At 42.5% G+C, this 17,074-nt stretch overlaps 1 protein-coding gene across 1 annotated transcript in view; it reads right to left on the bottom strand.

The window, feature by feature from the left end:
• jade2 (jade family PHD finger 2) overlaps positions 1-17,074 on the bottom strand; it is a 55,766-nt gene that overhangs the window by 10,008 nt on the left and 28,684 nt on the right. Inside the window, exons 5-10 of the mRNA XM_066716916.1 lie at positions 15,671-15,855; positions 13,854-14,065; positions 13,223-13,390; positions 12,050-12,166; positions 9,850-10,362; positions 2,814-2,931 (exon numbers count right to left, since the gene is read on the bottom strand). Coding sequence (XP_066573013.1) covers positions 2,814-2,931; positions 9,850-10,362; positions 12,050-12,166; positions 13,223-13,390; positions 13,854-14,065; positions 15,671-15,855 — 1,313 coding nt within the window. The remainder of the gene's footprint in view (positions 1-2,813; positions 2,932-9,849; positions 10,363-12,049; positions 12,167-13,222; positions 13,391-13,853; positions 14,066-15,670; positions 15,856-17,074) is intronic.

The raw sequence follows: 17,074 nt of genomic DNA, 5'->3' as shown, positions 1-17,074 counted from the left end.
AGGGATATGTGATCAAATGTGGGTTAACATGCCACAGTGGCTGGACTCTGGGAGCGGTTGTAGTCTGTACTGTCACTACAGAAAGTGTCACTCTGTACAGAAGAGCACTTCCACACAGCACAGCCCCCAGCTAATGCAGACACACTGAGCGCTGATCCGAGGAGACACAGACGATGACTCTGGGAGAGCACAGACTCTCTGGAGGACAATCTAGTCTCCCATCAAAACACAAGACGCCCTTGCACAGTCATGCTCACAGTAATACTACTGCATGCTGTTAATTATAAATAGCTCTGTTTGGTATTGTGGCTTCTAATACACAATTCCAATTTATTTGCTTTGTACTTTAGTCACAGAAGGCAAGATCATGGCTAGTTGAATCCTGTGATATAAAGCATAAACTCATTCTGTTTAAATTTTGAATCTAGCATCTGAATAGAGCTCTGAAACATATATAGGTAAAGTATCCTTTGTTTGACACAAAAAAGTGAAATGGGCCTACCATACTTAAACCTTCAGAATAGCTGCTACATTATAAACTCTGATTTTCACTTGAATGCGTTCTGACACTTGGAAGACTTGCAGAACCCAAGTTGTGCTTCCAAAAATAACTACCGCAAGGATGCTGAAATACTTAAGGAAAAATCCGTTCTTGTTTTCATTTCTTATTTTGCAGTGTGACATGCGCTGTGTTCAGTGCCCAATTCACAAACATCCCAGCAGCTCCTGCACAGCCCAGCATTGTAGATAGTTAAGCACCTGCATCACTTACACAAAGTTTTCATTACCACACCGTAAATTATTTCTACCCCCCCTTCTAAATCTAGTAAAACACACACATGTACAATCTCAGCTATTAGGTGCAGGGGGAAAAAAAAGCTTGTTTGATGAACTGTGAGGTTGCAGCAGTGTTTTCTTGCATTTTAAAACAACTTTTGGCTTCCTCTCTGACATATTGCCTGGGGAGTCATCTTTGAAGTACATGATTCATTTTTTTTCTTTGCGCTTGCATTTCCCCATCCTATATCCTCCACTGCCATGTACCTAGGTGCTCACAAAAATGACTTGGAGCAACCCAACTGTCTTCTCTAGAAGGCAATCCTATGCATATTCTCATTCCTCCTTCAATTCTATACAACAGGAAGAGATCAAAGAAACACACATGCACATATACAATAAATTAAATGTAGGGCTATAGTATCAGTTTCCTTCCCAAAGTGCCAGCCTGCACTGCTTCTAACATTAACCAACTGACAACATTAGGCACTGGTTCAATCAATGTTACTGTAATTTATTTGACTGAGAAATGTGTCCAATGCAACCACACAAGGAAATGTTAAACATCTATAGGAGAAATTATACATATTGTAGAGTGGCTTAATGGATATAAAATTTACATTATTTGATAAGTTATACAGTGGAGTGGTTTCTAACCCATCATTTTGTGTAATGAATCAGAGGGACTCCGTCAGCGAATTGACTCAATCGCAAAACCAAATTCACCGCTTGAGGGAAAAGAGGATACCTCACAGTCTCCCAGGACAAGCAGTGCCAAGACAAAAATAATAACAGAGATAACAGGGAAGAGCACAGCGAAAAGGCAGCACTGTAACATGGCACCTTTATGCTCACCTGGTCTTTAAGTATGTTCATATCAATTCTGGGGGGGGGGGCTCTATTACAGTGACAAAGAGTCACTATTCATTTGTTTTGATGGCAGATCCCGGCCCCAATGTCCCATGGCTGCTCATTTTTCATGACACTGACCTACCTGTTAGTGTGGATAATTGTAAGTAGTAAGAAACATGATGAGCAGCAGTATTATAATAAATAGGTGACAGAAAAAAGAATACAAGGTGTTTGTTAATATGAGTTCAGGGATAATTTCTATATAAATTATGCAGTTAATTTTAATCGCATTTTTGTTACCACTAATCAAACAGGACACCAGTGCTGGATAGACAAACAGTGGTGTACAAGGGGAAAAAAATGAATCTTCAGATTTTTGAATTTGAATCTAACTCACAGTGGCATTAATGGATGCTTTCATTTTCAGATTAATTTGTATTTATTTAACGTTGAAATGATGGAGCAGATCATTGCTAAACTGTGATTGAATGTTGGAAGGCGAAGTACAGATCTGATATGAGCAGGACCATAAAGGTTAATACAAATATGACTAATGTCTCTCTACCGAAGCACTTCTCCTTCGAGCAGGATTTAAACTTGCATGGGTTATTACTAGGCTCTCCTTCTGCAAGCCTCAATTTGCATCTGTGAATAGATACAGTCATTTAGTAGTGCCTAACAAAGCCCCAGATACAGTAAAAGCGCTGCTGCAGCAACTCTGAGAGAGTATCTGGGTGTCAGGAGCCCACAGCAGAATGATGAACACTGCAATCACCAGCTAGGCTGAAATCTCAGGTCTGTTTACGGTCTGCCTTCCTCATAAATCTTTCCCAGAATTCCCTTATTTCAGCATTTTCTTCTCAAACTTAACCTCCATAAACTAATAGGTTATTCGGACCAACCCTCTATGGCCTCAGAGCTTGTTGTTGTTTAAAAGACAAGGAGTCAGGGACTGTGTCCATCTCACGGACTGGGCAGCTGCATTAGAGGCCTGGCATATGTTCATGTGTCCCAGATGTAGGTATTTTGATCACCAACTGAATGGCTCGATCTGGACACAGATGCCTTTCCAACTCACGTCTCCAGCTTGACTTGAATTGTAGGATTCTTTTCTTCATCATAACAATTACATTTTTTTTTTGTGCCCCTACATGGTGTCTGTGATGTATGTACTGGACACTTACCTCCTGCTAAATCCTCTTCGATCAGCTGGATCTGGAGGTGGAAAATCTTCTCCTGCAGATCACAGAGGGAATGTTTCATCTTCTCTCGTCTTGTCACCATGTAACACAGGTTCCTAACCTGCCAGGGCGACAAACGCACACACAGCTGTTTCTAGCAGAAGGATAAAACACCAGTTCTGCCCCGAGTGAGGATGAAGGCCTGCCCTGACAAGTCACCATTTACATCTGGATGAAACCGATACTTCAGCGGTGTTCAGCAGGCGTGCAGTGACAAAGGGATGAAGCGTGCACTGTGATACCCAGAAAACAGGGCCAAACATTCACTCATTTGTTTCTGAATTCACACACAAAGGCAACTGTTAATGTGGCTGAAGTGACTTGATTTAAGTTGTCTCTTCCACACAAAGATAAACACTCCCAATGGCCTACTTCACAGCACTCGAACTCTCTTCTCACACCTGTTGTGCAGCCGTACACAATTAGGTTTTCAGAGCACCCTCTTCCCCTGAAGCGTTATTACACACAGTCAGTCACTGTGCACAAAGGTTTTCTATTTTTACAGTGTTTGTTCCTGTGCAAAGCACCGCCCCACACTTCAGCCCCCATCTCTTCATTCATTCAGGCCCGAGCTAAGATGATAATTCACCACCCTTGTGTGAAATGTGTGAAATGACCACCACCACCTGGTGTTACGTTCAAACACAGCGGGTAGGGACCTAGCCCTAGAGAGGCAGCGGTTTCAAGTCCCCCCCAACCCACCTCATTCAACTGTACATGGTGTTTCCATTGTCAGGCTGATCAAATCAGTTTCATATGTTCCTGCTTGAAAACAACATGCGTCTGTGGAGCAGTGATTTGTGCTGTGCCTCGACACACGGCAGACCCCTCAGGGATCAGTGTTCCTGGGCCGGCGCCAAGCCACACTTGTGCAGCCACTAATAAAGAGTCAGAGGGTTGCACAGCACCAGTCCCTTGGCCTCCTAACAGTATGTGTGTGTGAGTGTGTGTGTGTTATGTGCTCATGTGTGTGTGTTTGTAAAGAGAATGAAAGGGAGTGAGGCCCACAAAGAATGAAAGGACTTCCTTTGTTTCCTGACACTTGAACTCTGTGAAGTCATGATGTTGTCATTCTCTAAAGATGGCACGGAGAGGCGGTACCTCCCTGAGCACCTGAACAGTTAACAATGGCCATGCTGTTCCCCTTGGACCGCAACAGACATGACCGGCAGATCAATTCTGCTGTCAGCAGGTTTCTGGAAATTTGAGCGTTTCACTTTTTACGGTTCCAAAAACCAGCATTCCATCCAACACGGCACATTAAATAAAAATGCTTACAATACTTCTCTGTTGATTATCAAGTGAGAAAATGTATGAAAATCAACTGCAGAAAAAAGAAAATCAATTTTTGCCTCGGATTGTAAAGTGAAACCTATGAAACAAAGTTGGACCCCTTCAGCCCTGTTCTGAAGTATTTCAAGGAATGAAATGTTAACATTTTCCACAATGGCACTGTTACACAAGAAAATAAAGCCTATGTACATTTGGGCAATGAAAGAATCAACAGAAGGTAAGTAAAACAAAATACTCTCTTTGTCTCTCTAACCCAACAAACTGAATTAATTGATCAAAACTGTAGCAGCTCTGGTTGTCAAGGCTTGTGTTTGTGTGTTTTGCGAGGACCAAACACCTGTTGGTTTAATTGCCAACTCTGGCAGCAGGCGCATGACGTCTTATGCTGAACAGAAGGCTTTGCAGTCATTGTGAATATCGTCATGTGGGGAGACTGCCCCGGTGAGTTTGCGAGAGCGCGGCTCTGATTCACAGGCAATAAACTCCACAAGTCGTTACAGAGAGAAGTCAGAAAGCAGCAAGGAATGGTCTGGCTATCAAGTTAATTGTGCAGCTTTCCCAGTGACAGGAGGCATGAGTTATAAAACAAAGCCAATCGAACCCAAAAACAACCTCGCCATCCATCACTGGCCTGCTTGGAGGAGGCAGGGTATTTTTCCCTGCAAATCAAACTGAGTCACGTCAGGGAATTAATTAGCCCGGAGTGATTATTAAAAGCAGCTCACCTGCTACATCTCTTAGATCCAGAGGGCAGAGTGTGAACAGCAGAATTGTCCAGGTTTTCCACAACACTTCAGTCTTTGTGGCATAAAGTTCGGCCTTTGGCATGCGAGGCCCTGATTGATACACAAGGCTAAGCTGCCATACACTGCTGCGTTTGCGTTTGCTCTGTTTTGGGCTTGTGATCCATACACTGAACTGGACTATGTTGTCTTGTCACAAGCAGACATAGAAACCACCAGGTGTCCTGCCACATATACATGTTAATCGTTAATGCCAAACCAGTGGTAAATAATGACGAAATTGACAGCATTCATTAATTAATACATCATTCATTTTCTAATTTTTCATTTTTACTATTTTTCCAGGTGAAGCCATTTACACAGAAGCTGATATCTGAACACCAGCCTGGTTTCCAATTCAGAAGTTCAATTCCTACATTTCACACCCAGACGACCACTGCCACTGTCGTCTTTCCAGTGGTAACAAATCATGCCTGGCTGCCCAACAACCTCCTCCTCCCGTCCCCTCACTCCTTCCTCCCCATGTCACTCAGATAATGAACAGCAGCCTTCTTAGTCACGTGCTCCTGGAAGATAAGTTGCCTGTGGTAATTGAGGTTTTCATGTGTTTACATTTCCCCAAAAGCTTACATTTGTTATCTTTCAAAACAAGTTAATGTACAGGCCGCTTCTTGGATCAATGGTTTTCCAATAATGGCACTGTAAATAACCCCAGGGCAATATCCAGCCCGGCTCTTTGGTATTGGAGCTAGGCAAACACAACCGCATTGACACGCTATTGTTCAAGTGAATCAGGACGCTAGTCTGCGTTTGAATGTGACAGGTTGTTCAAGCACTTGTAGGAGGTGACATCTAAGGCGCTGGCAGCTTCAGTGGGATTTTTGAGACCTGGATTTCCCTGCATTTTTTATGCAGTGCTTTATCTGTACTATGCCTTCAGTTGTTTATTTTCCCTGCTATTTGAATAACAGTAGATAACTACAAGAAAGGCAGTTAGGATATGTATCGTCTTCTGTTTTCTAGATATGTGACAAGATATTTTATTGTTTTCCTTACCTCACAGTTTACGTAAACACACATAGACAGTTCTTACCTTGAAAATGAGATTAGAAATGCTAAAAAAAAAACAAAAAAAAACAGAGATAACCTACTTTCAGAACAATGTTAACACTTCACAGCACTATCTGAAGATCTGGCATGTTCTTTTTATAAAATGCCCTCTGAAATATTAAAAACCTGGGTCAACTGCAGGCCAGTTATTGCTCTCATTGCATATTAATCAACTTCTATCTATCTGTAATTGAGGTGGTGTGAGGATCTGTGACACAACTGTTTTCTCTCTGATGGCTCTAACAAAAAAGCTGCCTCCAGGTATGCAAGTCTTCTTTTATGTTACATTAACCAAATATAGCTGTCCTCCCCCCCAAAAAGCAGTTTGCAAACAGCAACCATTTCAGCAATTTTTTTCAGCTGCTGCTTACAGTGTAGAGACTAGTGTCTCCTCCGTGACATGCAACTAATAACTAATAAGTCACAACAGAATTACAGCAGATTTACTATCTCTGCAGTTCAGCTACAACAGCACTGAGAATTAATCTTAACTCTCCAGAGACAAAAGGGTTAACCATTCATCTCCAATGAATTATGAAAGTAATTTTTAATTCAAGGTTTCACATTTCAATAATTTATCTGACTGCTGAATACCCTAGCACACTCGCCCATAGTATGTTCTGGCTGTAGAATATACCATGCCAAAAGATGATATGGTAGGCTAGCTATAAATATTTATTCAGCTCTCATGTTTTTTTCATATATAAAAGAGATATCACAAGGGCCCTGGTAAAATGCTGAGTGCTGCTGTATTTCACATTTCAACCACAGGTACACAAGAAAGTCAAAGAGAAGCTCTAGGCAGTATGGACTGCACAGAGTACTGGGCCCAACTGACATAAACTCAACGATTCTACCTACAATGGTCCACTGAGAGATTTAGCGATCCACACTCCAAGCCCCCCAGCCCAACTGGGAATGCAAAGAAAAACAACTCCCAAAAAAAGATGAAAAGCATGTTTCTCTTCCAGCATTTCATTTGAGGTTAATTAACCTAATAAAATACATTTGGTTCAGGTATAACAAAGATCTAAAGGTCAGTCTTCGGGAGGGAGCAATTCGGGACTACAGGGGTCACCGATTCTTTACTTAAATTTATCAGTCTTCATAATCTGCTAACGAAAAAATACATGCAATTTTGTAGCCCTGTAAATGTGGATTGTTCCTGCCTTTTCCTAGAAAGTTCTAGCAGTCAGTAATGTATGCACAATTAAATTCACCACCGTTTTGCTTGTCTGTTATTCCAACTGTTTTCCCCTTACTCACTCCACGAAATGCTCTTTGGCTAAATGGCAGGTGCTGTGAGAGTCTGAACAGTGCCCAGCTCTGCAGATCAATGCATTTAATGCCCTGCCCCACCGTCGCCCAACACAGGCCACAAAGAGCCATGAATTTGGCAGCAGACGGCCTAAAGCAGACATTCTCTCAAGGCAAAAACATTTTTCTCCCCTCCTTGCAATCCTGCCCTCATTGTGAACTCTGCCGATTGCATAACAGGACAGATATTATGTGTGCGGAAGGAAATGTCTCCAATACAATACAAGTAAATAAAACTAAAAATATTTATGGGGGAGGATAGAAAGCAATTCAACTGCTACTTTCTCCCCCCCCACCCCATCCAGCCTCTTTGTACATTGCCACACTTCCTTTAGACTGTGGCCGAGCAAAACAAGTTTCCAGTGTGAAATGAGAACACACAATCTATGGCTTCATCTCGCATACTCAAATATGACGTCAAGCCCTTCTCCACTGCACACAGTCACTCCTTTCCCTTCACTTTCAGTATGAGCCATATATATATCAGGCTAGCACTAAACACCAATGGATATCAGCAAGAACAGGTACAGTGCTGGCATCATCTTTTCATCCGGGAGCCAAGTCAGTCGGACAATACCAGGAGTGCCCATTTGCACGATTTTAGCACAATATTTATGTTTTTGTCCTGCATTATGAATTGCCATGACTGTATTTTGTTCTTTTTCAACAATCTGGATTCAAGCATGAAATCAGATCAAAAATAAGGTGCCCCTATCATCAGGGAGGATCAAAGCTGGCAGGGCTGTGGTCTGGACACAGAAGAACAACAATGTCTCCCTGGAGCCCTGTGCTCAGTGCAGCAGCCCTTCCTCCCTGTCTGGCCCGACACACAGTGAAGTAATCCGACTCAATCCCCTCTCGCATCAACACACAGTCCCAGCTGCCTGAGAAACCAGCCACAGCTAATTGACTGTAACCTACAATGCTTCTGTAGGCATCCAGGAATCTTACACCCTATCATTTATATAATCTTATATCTGACAAATAACCTGAGGCCTGTGAACTTCCAGGCGATACATAAACAATTACTGAATTACTCAGTTTCTTTTGCACACTTTGATTGCAGGGATGGGTGATCTAAATAATAATAATAATACAAAAAAAAGAAAAGCAAGAAAACGCTCCCCATTGCATTAGAGACAGTTCAGCTCTCTTCACATAACTTCAAAGGATAATTTAATCCACTGGAAATTCCCCGGATATCTGTCCATGAAGTCCTTTCCCCCACTGTAGGGCTACATCCTTACATTTATTTTTGTGTAGAATTTCCTCTTCTTACAAAAACACAAAGATGCGAATGCTAGGACGATGTTCACACAGGTGAATTAGACCTATTCCCCTATCCAGCCTGGGATTTATCTGTCTCAGTAACGCCCGCTTAGAGGTAAGGAAGTATGGGAAGTCTCCTGAACTGTTCTGTACCACAAAATACAGACAAACAAACAAACAAAACCATGCAGTCACATTTTTACAGTAAGAGGCTTAAATAAATGATTATATTGAAAGATTCCTGCTATAAATGCAGAAGATTGCAACCAAAGCCTTTGTATTTATACCTCTCCCTGGCTAGCCTATTAAGCTAACAACCATATCAAAATCAAAGCAAATCCTTGTGCAGCACACCATGACTAAGAAAACTTGGACTCCACTTAAATAATTCCCTCTTTACTAGTTGATTCTGATAGCTCCATTTGACACTTTAATTTAACCACCTTTATCTCCTAATTGGCCAGTTCATCTCTTATTCAGGGACAAGTAAATCAAATCAGAGAGCAACAGTAAAGCAGCACATGGAGGCAACATATTAAAATGATAATGTTCAGCTGCAAATGTGTCATTCAGAAATCTAATTTTTTCTGCATATTGATTAGGTTAAATGGAGGAAAGCTTCTTTAAAATGTTGAGTTATCCTTAACCTTTTGGATTGACATATCTTGTAAGTTCCTCATAGATCTGGATGTTCATTTTAATTAGGACAGCACCTTCACTATATGAAGTCCTAAATGACAAAGTATGAAATTCAACAGTTCGTTCATTCCCATTTTTGGCAAATCTTTCATTCTTCAATTTCACTCGATCCATCAAACTAAGTTCCATTTAGCCCCATTTGCACAGCCTTTAATGTTACAGCATGAGGTTAATAAAGCAAATGGAAGCTGTGAAATGATGACAAGTGTCAGAAAACTGCAAGACTTGTGTGGTTGGAAAAAAAGCTATTGATCCCATCAGGGCCGAACAGATCCCACTGGCCACAGGGCCTCCTGGTTTTTGTTCCAGAGCTTTGTCATACTTAATTGAGCTAATTAATTGTCTATTTGAATATAAGTAACAGTCGCTCAGTTAATTATTGTATAAACCTTGCTGGACTGCAGCCCTTGAGGAAAACTGTGATTTGTTTCTCCTAGATCTCACCTACTGAGTCTTTAGAAAGCAGTGTAGAGTATGGACACAGAACCAAAATCTTGGTAAGCAGGGGATCGCACATAATCAGAAATGAAGGCAGAGGCGGCACTCACCCTCTCCAGATCCTGCCGTAGGTGAGTGAAGAGCTTGAGGCGCCGGTACAGCACATCCTGCTCCTGCTGGGCCAGGTTGTCCACCTCGTCCCTCTTGAGGGCGAGCAGTGGCTGGTTGAAGTTGGACTTTCTGCGCAGCTTCCAGAACTGGTAGAGGAAGTCGACGTGGGCGCTGGGCAGCCCCAGGCTCTCCGCCACGTCCTCTGGGTTCACCATCCGATAGAACTCATCCTCCAGCTCCTGCAGCTTCTGCTTCCGCTGGCTGGCCTTTTCCAGCTCCGTCTGGTCTCTCTTGTCCGTCTTCTCGGGCTGCTCCGAACCGCCCTCGGCCGCCAGGGGCCTATGGTCGGGCCTCTCCCCCTTGCTGGTGCCCCCGTGGCAGGTGCTGCTGTGCTCCAGGCAGTAGGATTTGAAGCGGACCTCGTCGTTCTCGGCCAGGATCGTCCGCATCTCCAGGCCGTGGTCGAAAGCACAGGTGACATGGAAGGCGACTATGCAGGAGGGCATGGAACACTGAGGAGAGGGAGAAACAGCAGAGCGCAGGGCGTCAGTCCCAAACTTGCAGCTTTGTATGAGGAGCCGGGCTTCTTGGACTCAGGAGAACAGCAGACCAAGAAAAGATCTCCCTCTTTGTCATGCACTTTCATGGCCATCACTTGCCAATGTAGCTCTCAATCGGCTTAAGTGCCAGTTGGAGGACAGACTCAAATCTCACCGATTCCACAGACTGTTACTGTATACCAACTCAGAAGCCCTAAGCCATGTTATATGATGATCTGTTATACAAGGCGCATAATGTGGCATTTGAACAACATCAATAAGAAAAATAGATATCTGCTACAGTGACCCTGTTTCTTTTGAAAACACGAAGGACAGAAAAGTGAACGGAAGTTGGAATTTTCCATGACTTTACCAAAGGTCTAAAATAAAACGGTCAAATCACTTTTTCAGCGAGATCTATTTCTAAATTATACAAAACAGGCCCGTGGGGATGTCCCTGCAAGAACTTTTTTCCATTTCTTCTGACAGCAAAACATGTAGCCTACATACACAGCAGCTGTTCCTAACATCATGCAAATGAATGTGCTCTGTTTCGGTGTCTCAGACACAATCTGCATGTTGCTGTAGCTCAAAGAAGTGTGCAGTGCAGGTAAATACATCCACAATTGTGCTTGTCTTTTTAATGTAAGAATTCAGTTGCAAAAAATGCAAACCACTGTAATAAAGACTAAATTCCTGTTTATTTATGTATGTATGTGTGAATGTATGTTTACACCTAAACACAAACAGACAGAAATGCTACAGCTACACAGTGATAACTGACTTGCAGCTTATTAACAGAAATAATAATCTTTAGGCAGTGGGGTTCTGTTCATCTTCATCTTCTTAAGAACCACATCTTAACTTAACTGAATTACTGTTTTTGGGTAAAAAAAACAAAAAAAACAAAGCTATGGCATCTACAGGAAGTGACATCTGTGACACTAATCACCTAGAGTACTGCTGTAAACTGTAAGTCCCTTTTGAATGTGTCACTTTGTGAGTCATGTTGCATTTGACAAAAAACAGAGAAGCCGAGGATACGGAAAGACACATGTAAAGTAACCGCCCTGTCATTATCTCACTTCATACTGAAATCAGCCTTCCTGCCACTGCTGTAATGGACTTATTTTCTACACAGCATTGTACACAAATACAGTCAGACCTTCACTATAAAAGCATGCCTTATAACAAATAGTAGTTATTTGCAAGCACTATGAAGACTTTAGAACAAATATAGTGTGTTGTAGGTATTTAATGGCAAAGGTGAACTGAAAGATCTGATAAGATTTCCAGTTAAAGGATGTTGTGGTCTTCAAAGCAGGCAGTACAGTATTGTCCAGAAAGGTCTTAATCATGACAACAGGTCTGACTCCAAAAGACCAAAAGAAATTAACCTCCATGTATCTGGACCAGCCATGTACTTTAGGCTGTCTAAAACCTTTTAGAGCTTCCCAAAGCACAGCACCATTGAAAACCAAGCAATATTTTATATGGTCTAAATAGAATAAATTATGTATAAGGAAATAAACACAGTACATCAATGAAATCTAAGTGCCTCATAAAAAAGAAAGGTTGATATTGAAAACAAAATGATATTGCAATAGCAGGATCAGGACAGACAGATAAGCGGACAGTGGCTGTGGGGGGGAGGACTGACCTGGATACAGGTGCCGGTGTGTTCCCGACACAGACTGCAGGACAAGGCCCACCGGCTGGCTGGGATATGGGACACCTTGGTGATTGGCTCCATCTTCTCTGGACACCCTATGCTCACCTAGGTTTAACAGAGAGAGGATTACTCTACCTCAGCCAGGCAGCTCCAGACTAGACCCAGCTCTTTCTTTTCCACATCTCTGGTCTGCACAGCCTCTGCTGAACCATCTCATCAGCCATTTCTCAAACGGCACTCACACAGTGAACATTTGCTTTTCATTTCACAAGTTGAACAGTCTCTTTTGAGCAGGTGCTTTATATGTGAACCTTGTAATGAATATGCTTAAAACCTGCCGCAAGAGCCCTGTGTTCGTTTATCTCTCTTGTCACTTAAATAATCCATGAAATAGCATTTAAAACCAGATACTGACTTTAATCATCCTGATGTGAGAGCTAACGTTGTGAATGACTGAAATACGAATACAGCAGAGCGTTATTCCCCCTGCTTTTGTTTAAAACGTCCACGCTGTGAAATTTTTCATCAGCCCCAGCATAATTATTAAAAATGTAGGACAGTGTGAGCTATGTTTTTCTCTGTAGTTTAATTGGTCTGTGCTTCTAAGCTTTCATTAAAGTGACAAACCCAGGAAAAAAAAAAAAAAAACATTCAAAGGCATGAGGTCTTTTTTTTTTCCCTGAGAAGAGATGTTAAAGTCTTGCAGCATGTTTCCACCACTTATGACAAATAAATTAATTAATTAATAAGCAAGCAGGCTTCTTATAAGTCCTGAATCAGTTACCATGTCTTGTATTATTGGCCCAACTTAATTATTATATAAAAGGTCAACTATTTTGCTTACTGGAAAGACCTTGCCTCTAGAAAGTGCTGCTCTGTCAGTGTTAGTGCACAACTTTAATACACACAAAGTATGGTTCAATTACTCGAATAAGAATCTAAATCTTTGCAGTTCTCTCAAAGACCGAGATCAGCTGGTAGAAATGTGAATATATATAAATATTCACACTCATATTCATGTGTACAAATTAAATGATCTGCAAGGTACTGTGCGCTTCCAAATGTTTCTGAGCCACTGTGCAGTGTAACAGGTGCTAGTAATATTGGTTTCTAAGCCCATGAGGGAGAGCTGACTGTCAGGGCCGACAGGTGAGATCTTACTTCAGGTATCCATAAGGCACAGCTGACATGAACCCACTTGGTTCCACTGCGGGTCGGTTTCAAGGCTCCCCCTCTCTTGGGGCACAGCAGGCATTTGGGCTGGACGCCCAGAGCGCAGGTACGGCATAGCCAGTTTCCCAGGGGCACTTTCAGGATGCCGTAACATGCCTGCGGAGGAGACAGACGTGAGGACTGGTTACCCTGTGTTGCTTCTGACTGCCGCCACTGCCCCAGTTTTCATAGCATACCAGGTGTGTTCAGGTTTAATGTTAAACTGGGAATAAAATACTATATACATATAACACGGAACAGAAAAGTTTGTACAGCTGTGAAAGGGGAACGGCGATCTAATTTCAGCAAAGATGTTTATTTATAAGGAAGCAGCACCGTTTCACTGATGAAATGCCCGCTCATGTGTTAAACGTCAGATACACAAAGCCAGATCGATTGGTTTTCTGAGGATATTAAATATAGGCAGGTGTTTAACAGGTTTCCAAAAACACATAGGGCCTGATAAAAGGCTTACTCATGAGTAAAACCAGCAGTGTTACATTTACAACATTTAAAGTGAGGCAAATTACAAAGGCTTTTGGCAATTTGGCTCACCTAGCTAGATCGCCCCCCTCCATACCTGATGTACGCAAATGTTGCACTTGTCGCAGAACACCATCTCGTTGCCGTCCTCCCCCTCGGGTGAGCGACACACGTCACACACCACGTCCTCGTCATATTCGATGCCCAGCCCCTCCTCCGTCTCTATGGCGATCTGCATGTTCTCGTAGCATTGGCTCTCCAGCTCTTCGATAACCCTCTCCATGGTGAGCTCGTCCAGCTCGGGCAGCCCTGCGGACGGCACAACGACAGGGTCAAAACACACGAAGCGCCATGCAATACAAAGCCATCCCACAGCAGACTGGGCTCTTGTTAACGGCTGTGCTTACACAGTGCAAGATAGCAGTCTCTTCTGTACTGTCTGTCTATCATAAACAGAACATCTAGAACAGATCTCTACATTGCTACAGCATCTATAGAAAACAGATTACTTTTGTGTTTAAGTATCCCGCACTCCCCACCAAAAGTACAGAAGAAGTCCAAACAGTCATAGTGAAAACTGTACTGCCTTCCCACAGCCTGTCCAATTAACCAATTAACAGGCACACTACCTACTGGTGTACCTGTATGGGCATCTAGAAGAGTAATGGAAATTACAGTATAAAAATTCCATGCCCTTCGAATGTTGAAAGAGGGATCTTCTCGTGAATCCCAAGGACTGGGCGGATCCCTAAGGTGCATTCAATAAATGACCTTTTATTTGTTTGTGTTCACCATCATTTCATTTCTTTTAAATCAAACAATGGCTTTTCCCCTGCAAAGCTCTCCACAGGCGTAGCCCACTATGGGATCCTATTCATTTGAAAGCTAATTCCTCTCCTGTAGACCTTTCAGTTTTAATATAATCCCTGAGGCACGGCGCAAAAAAAAAACAAAAAAACTGTAGTGATAAGAGATGCATTGTTTTCATAGCAAACAAGGTGGAAACTAGGTTAATCATTTACGCGAGAGCCTGTGACATTTAAAGAGAGAATGGAGTGGCTGGAAAAAGCAAAATCAGTGTTTAAAATGTATCAGTTGAAAGTAAAGGACAGCAGTCCTGAGCTTATATTATATTAAGTATAAATAACACTGCAGGGCTGAGCCACTGTCAAATGTTCTCATGAAATCATGCATTTGTACACATACTGGTGTTATGAATAGGGGAAAAAAAACAAAGAAATATTTTATAAACACTTCATTTTGCTAGCTATTCACAGCAGTGTAAACAAGCTAGGCATAACAGAGATTTGCTGGAAGAGCATCAGCTTATAAATTAATCAGTGTGTTATTGGGCAATGCGTTTCAAAGATTAAAAACAGAAGTCAAAGTTCATTCACAGCACAATACATTAGCTTCTATTAGCTCTGTATCTGACCGGAAAACAAGAGGAGCTAAATAATGCTTACTCTGTCAACAGAATGACCCAGGTCATCTGTACACACCCTCCATGGCATCAGGCAATACTGTACAGAACTGTGTTTGTTAAAAATATTCAAAATCATAATAATAATAATAATAATAATAAGAGCGTGGGAGACATAAACAATTCAGGTCTTATCCTCTTCTCTTCTGTAAGCGTGGGATCAGATTGCAAATGAAAGTTACTTGATCCAAGAACTCAAGGGTCACCAGTCCAGGTTTCATAAGAATGAAAGCTGGCATTGGTCCAGTGTGAATCACCCGTTTGAGATTTGTGGTCACAGAGTGAAGATACAGTGAGAGAGAGAAAGAAAGAGAGGCAGGGCTCCTGTGGTCAGCTCTCCATGTCTGCTTTGTGGGGCGTCCAACAGTACACTCATGTACCACAATCAAGAATGAACAAGTGCAAAGAAGAGTTAGCAAAAAGCTGTGTACCCAGTTCCCTGAATTCGGTGTTGACCAGCTCCAGCCAGTACACATCCAGGTCGTCCAGGTCATAGCGGCTGAGTGGCTCGGCGGAGGTCCTAAGGTCCACATAGCCGGACTCTGGGGACAGGGAGCCGGACATTAAGCTCTGGGACGCCGAGAAGAAGGGGATGCGACTGACCTCCGGTAATACCCTGCGAAACACACCAAGAGTCACTGCAGGAGCTGGATAGAGCAGGGCCTGAGAGGACAGTCTGCTCAGACATCTCCCTCCACACTGCTATTATTTTATTGGAAAATGAGCCAACAATCACATAAAGTTAAGCTGAATGTAACAAAAACACATTAAAACACAAACAATACAGCAAATGTGACCCACGCCAAACACATGTCGTAAGTGATGGTGTAAAATTAATAAAGAAGAAAAGCTACTACAGCAGAGAGTTTTATAAACCTGAACACAACCCATTAGAGGAATAGCATTCATCACTAGTTAGTTCGTCAGAGATGTCAAATAATACCTACCACAGTCAACAAGCACTCAAAGCAAAGGTAATGTCCCTACTGAAACACCAACTTAACTTTCAATTGGAGCACAGCAGCTTAAATGGCATTTTGAAAGCCGCACTTTTGTCTTCGAGCACGCCTTGTTCTTATTATGCTGCACAACGATTAACATGCACACAGGGCAAGTCCCTCTTCCATCACTCATCTACACAACAGGGAATGTGTCACGGAGAGTCATGAAGCCTGTCTACACTAAAACCCCCGACAATGTACATTAAGTTCAAGTCAAGTGAAAGGATAAATCACAGCCAGGACTTTTGTAACATACTCCTGCTTTCTGACACTAATCAGAAACAGGCAGATGCATTTGTGAATTATTAATCTTATTATATTTGTTTTTTGTCTCACAGATACCACCTTGACTGGAGTTATCATACACTTATAATGTTGTTTGTTAGGGGAGGAAAAAAACAAAACAGGAACCCAGGCTGAATACTAAATTAATCACAGGGGATTTGACTCACAAGTCAACAGCATATTTTACTTATTTCCCCAACTCTGACTGTGGTTCACATTCGGCTTATTTTCACAAGTCAACTCTGCAGAGCACCCCTTTCTAGAGAAGGAATAAGCAGTTCAGTGGAAAAGGTGTGTTGTTTAACCCCTGGCATTTGCTGTGTAAGAGACAGCTGTTCTTGATTGTGGAGCAGGAGTTAACCTAGGCAGACGCATGTGGCTTTGCGTGTGCTGGGAAAGTGGGGCAGTGTGCACCGGACTGTCTGGCCTGAGAAAAGCTGCACTGAGCACTGGGCAGAGAAGCTGACACAGCTGGCCCTCACAACCTGCGTCAGAGCAGGAAAAGGCTACAGACTGAGCCAGCCAATCAGGGAGCAGCCAGACAGGCCC

Source organism: Amia ocellicauda, chromosome 11, assembly GCF_036373705.1.
Source record: "Amia ocellicauda isolate fAmiCal2 chromosome 11, fAmiCal2.hap1, whole genome shotgun sequence".
NCBI lineage: Eukaryota > Metazoa > Chordata > Actinopteri > Amiiformes > Amiidae > Amia > Amia ocellicauda.
Note: the sequence above shows the minus strand (reverse complement) of the source record. Positions and strands in the feature narration are given on the sequence as shown.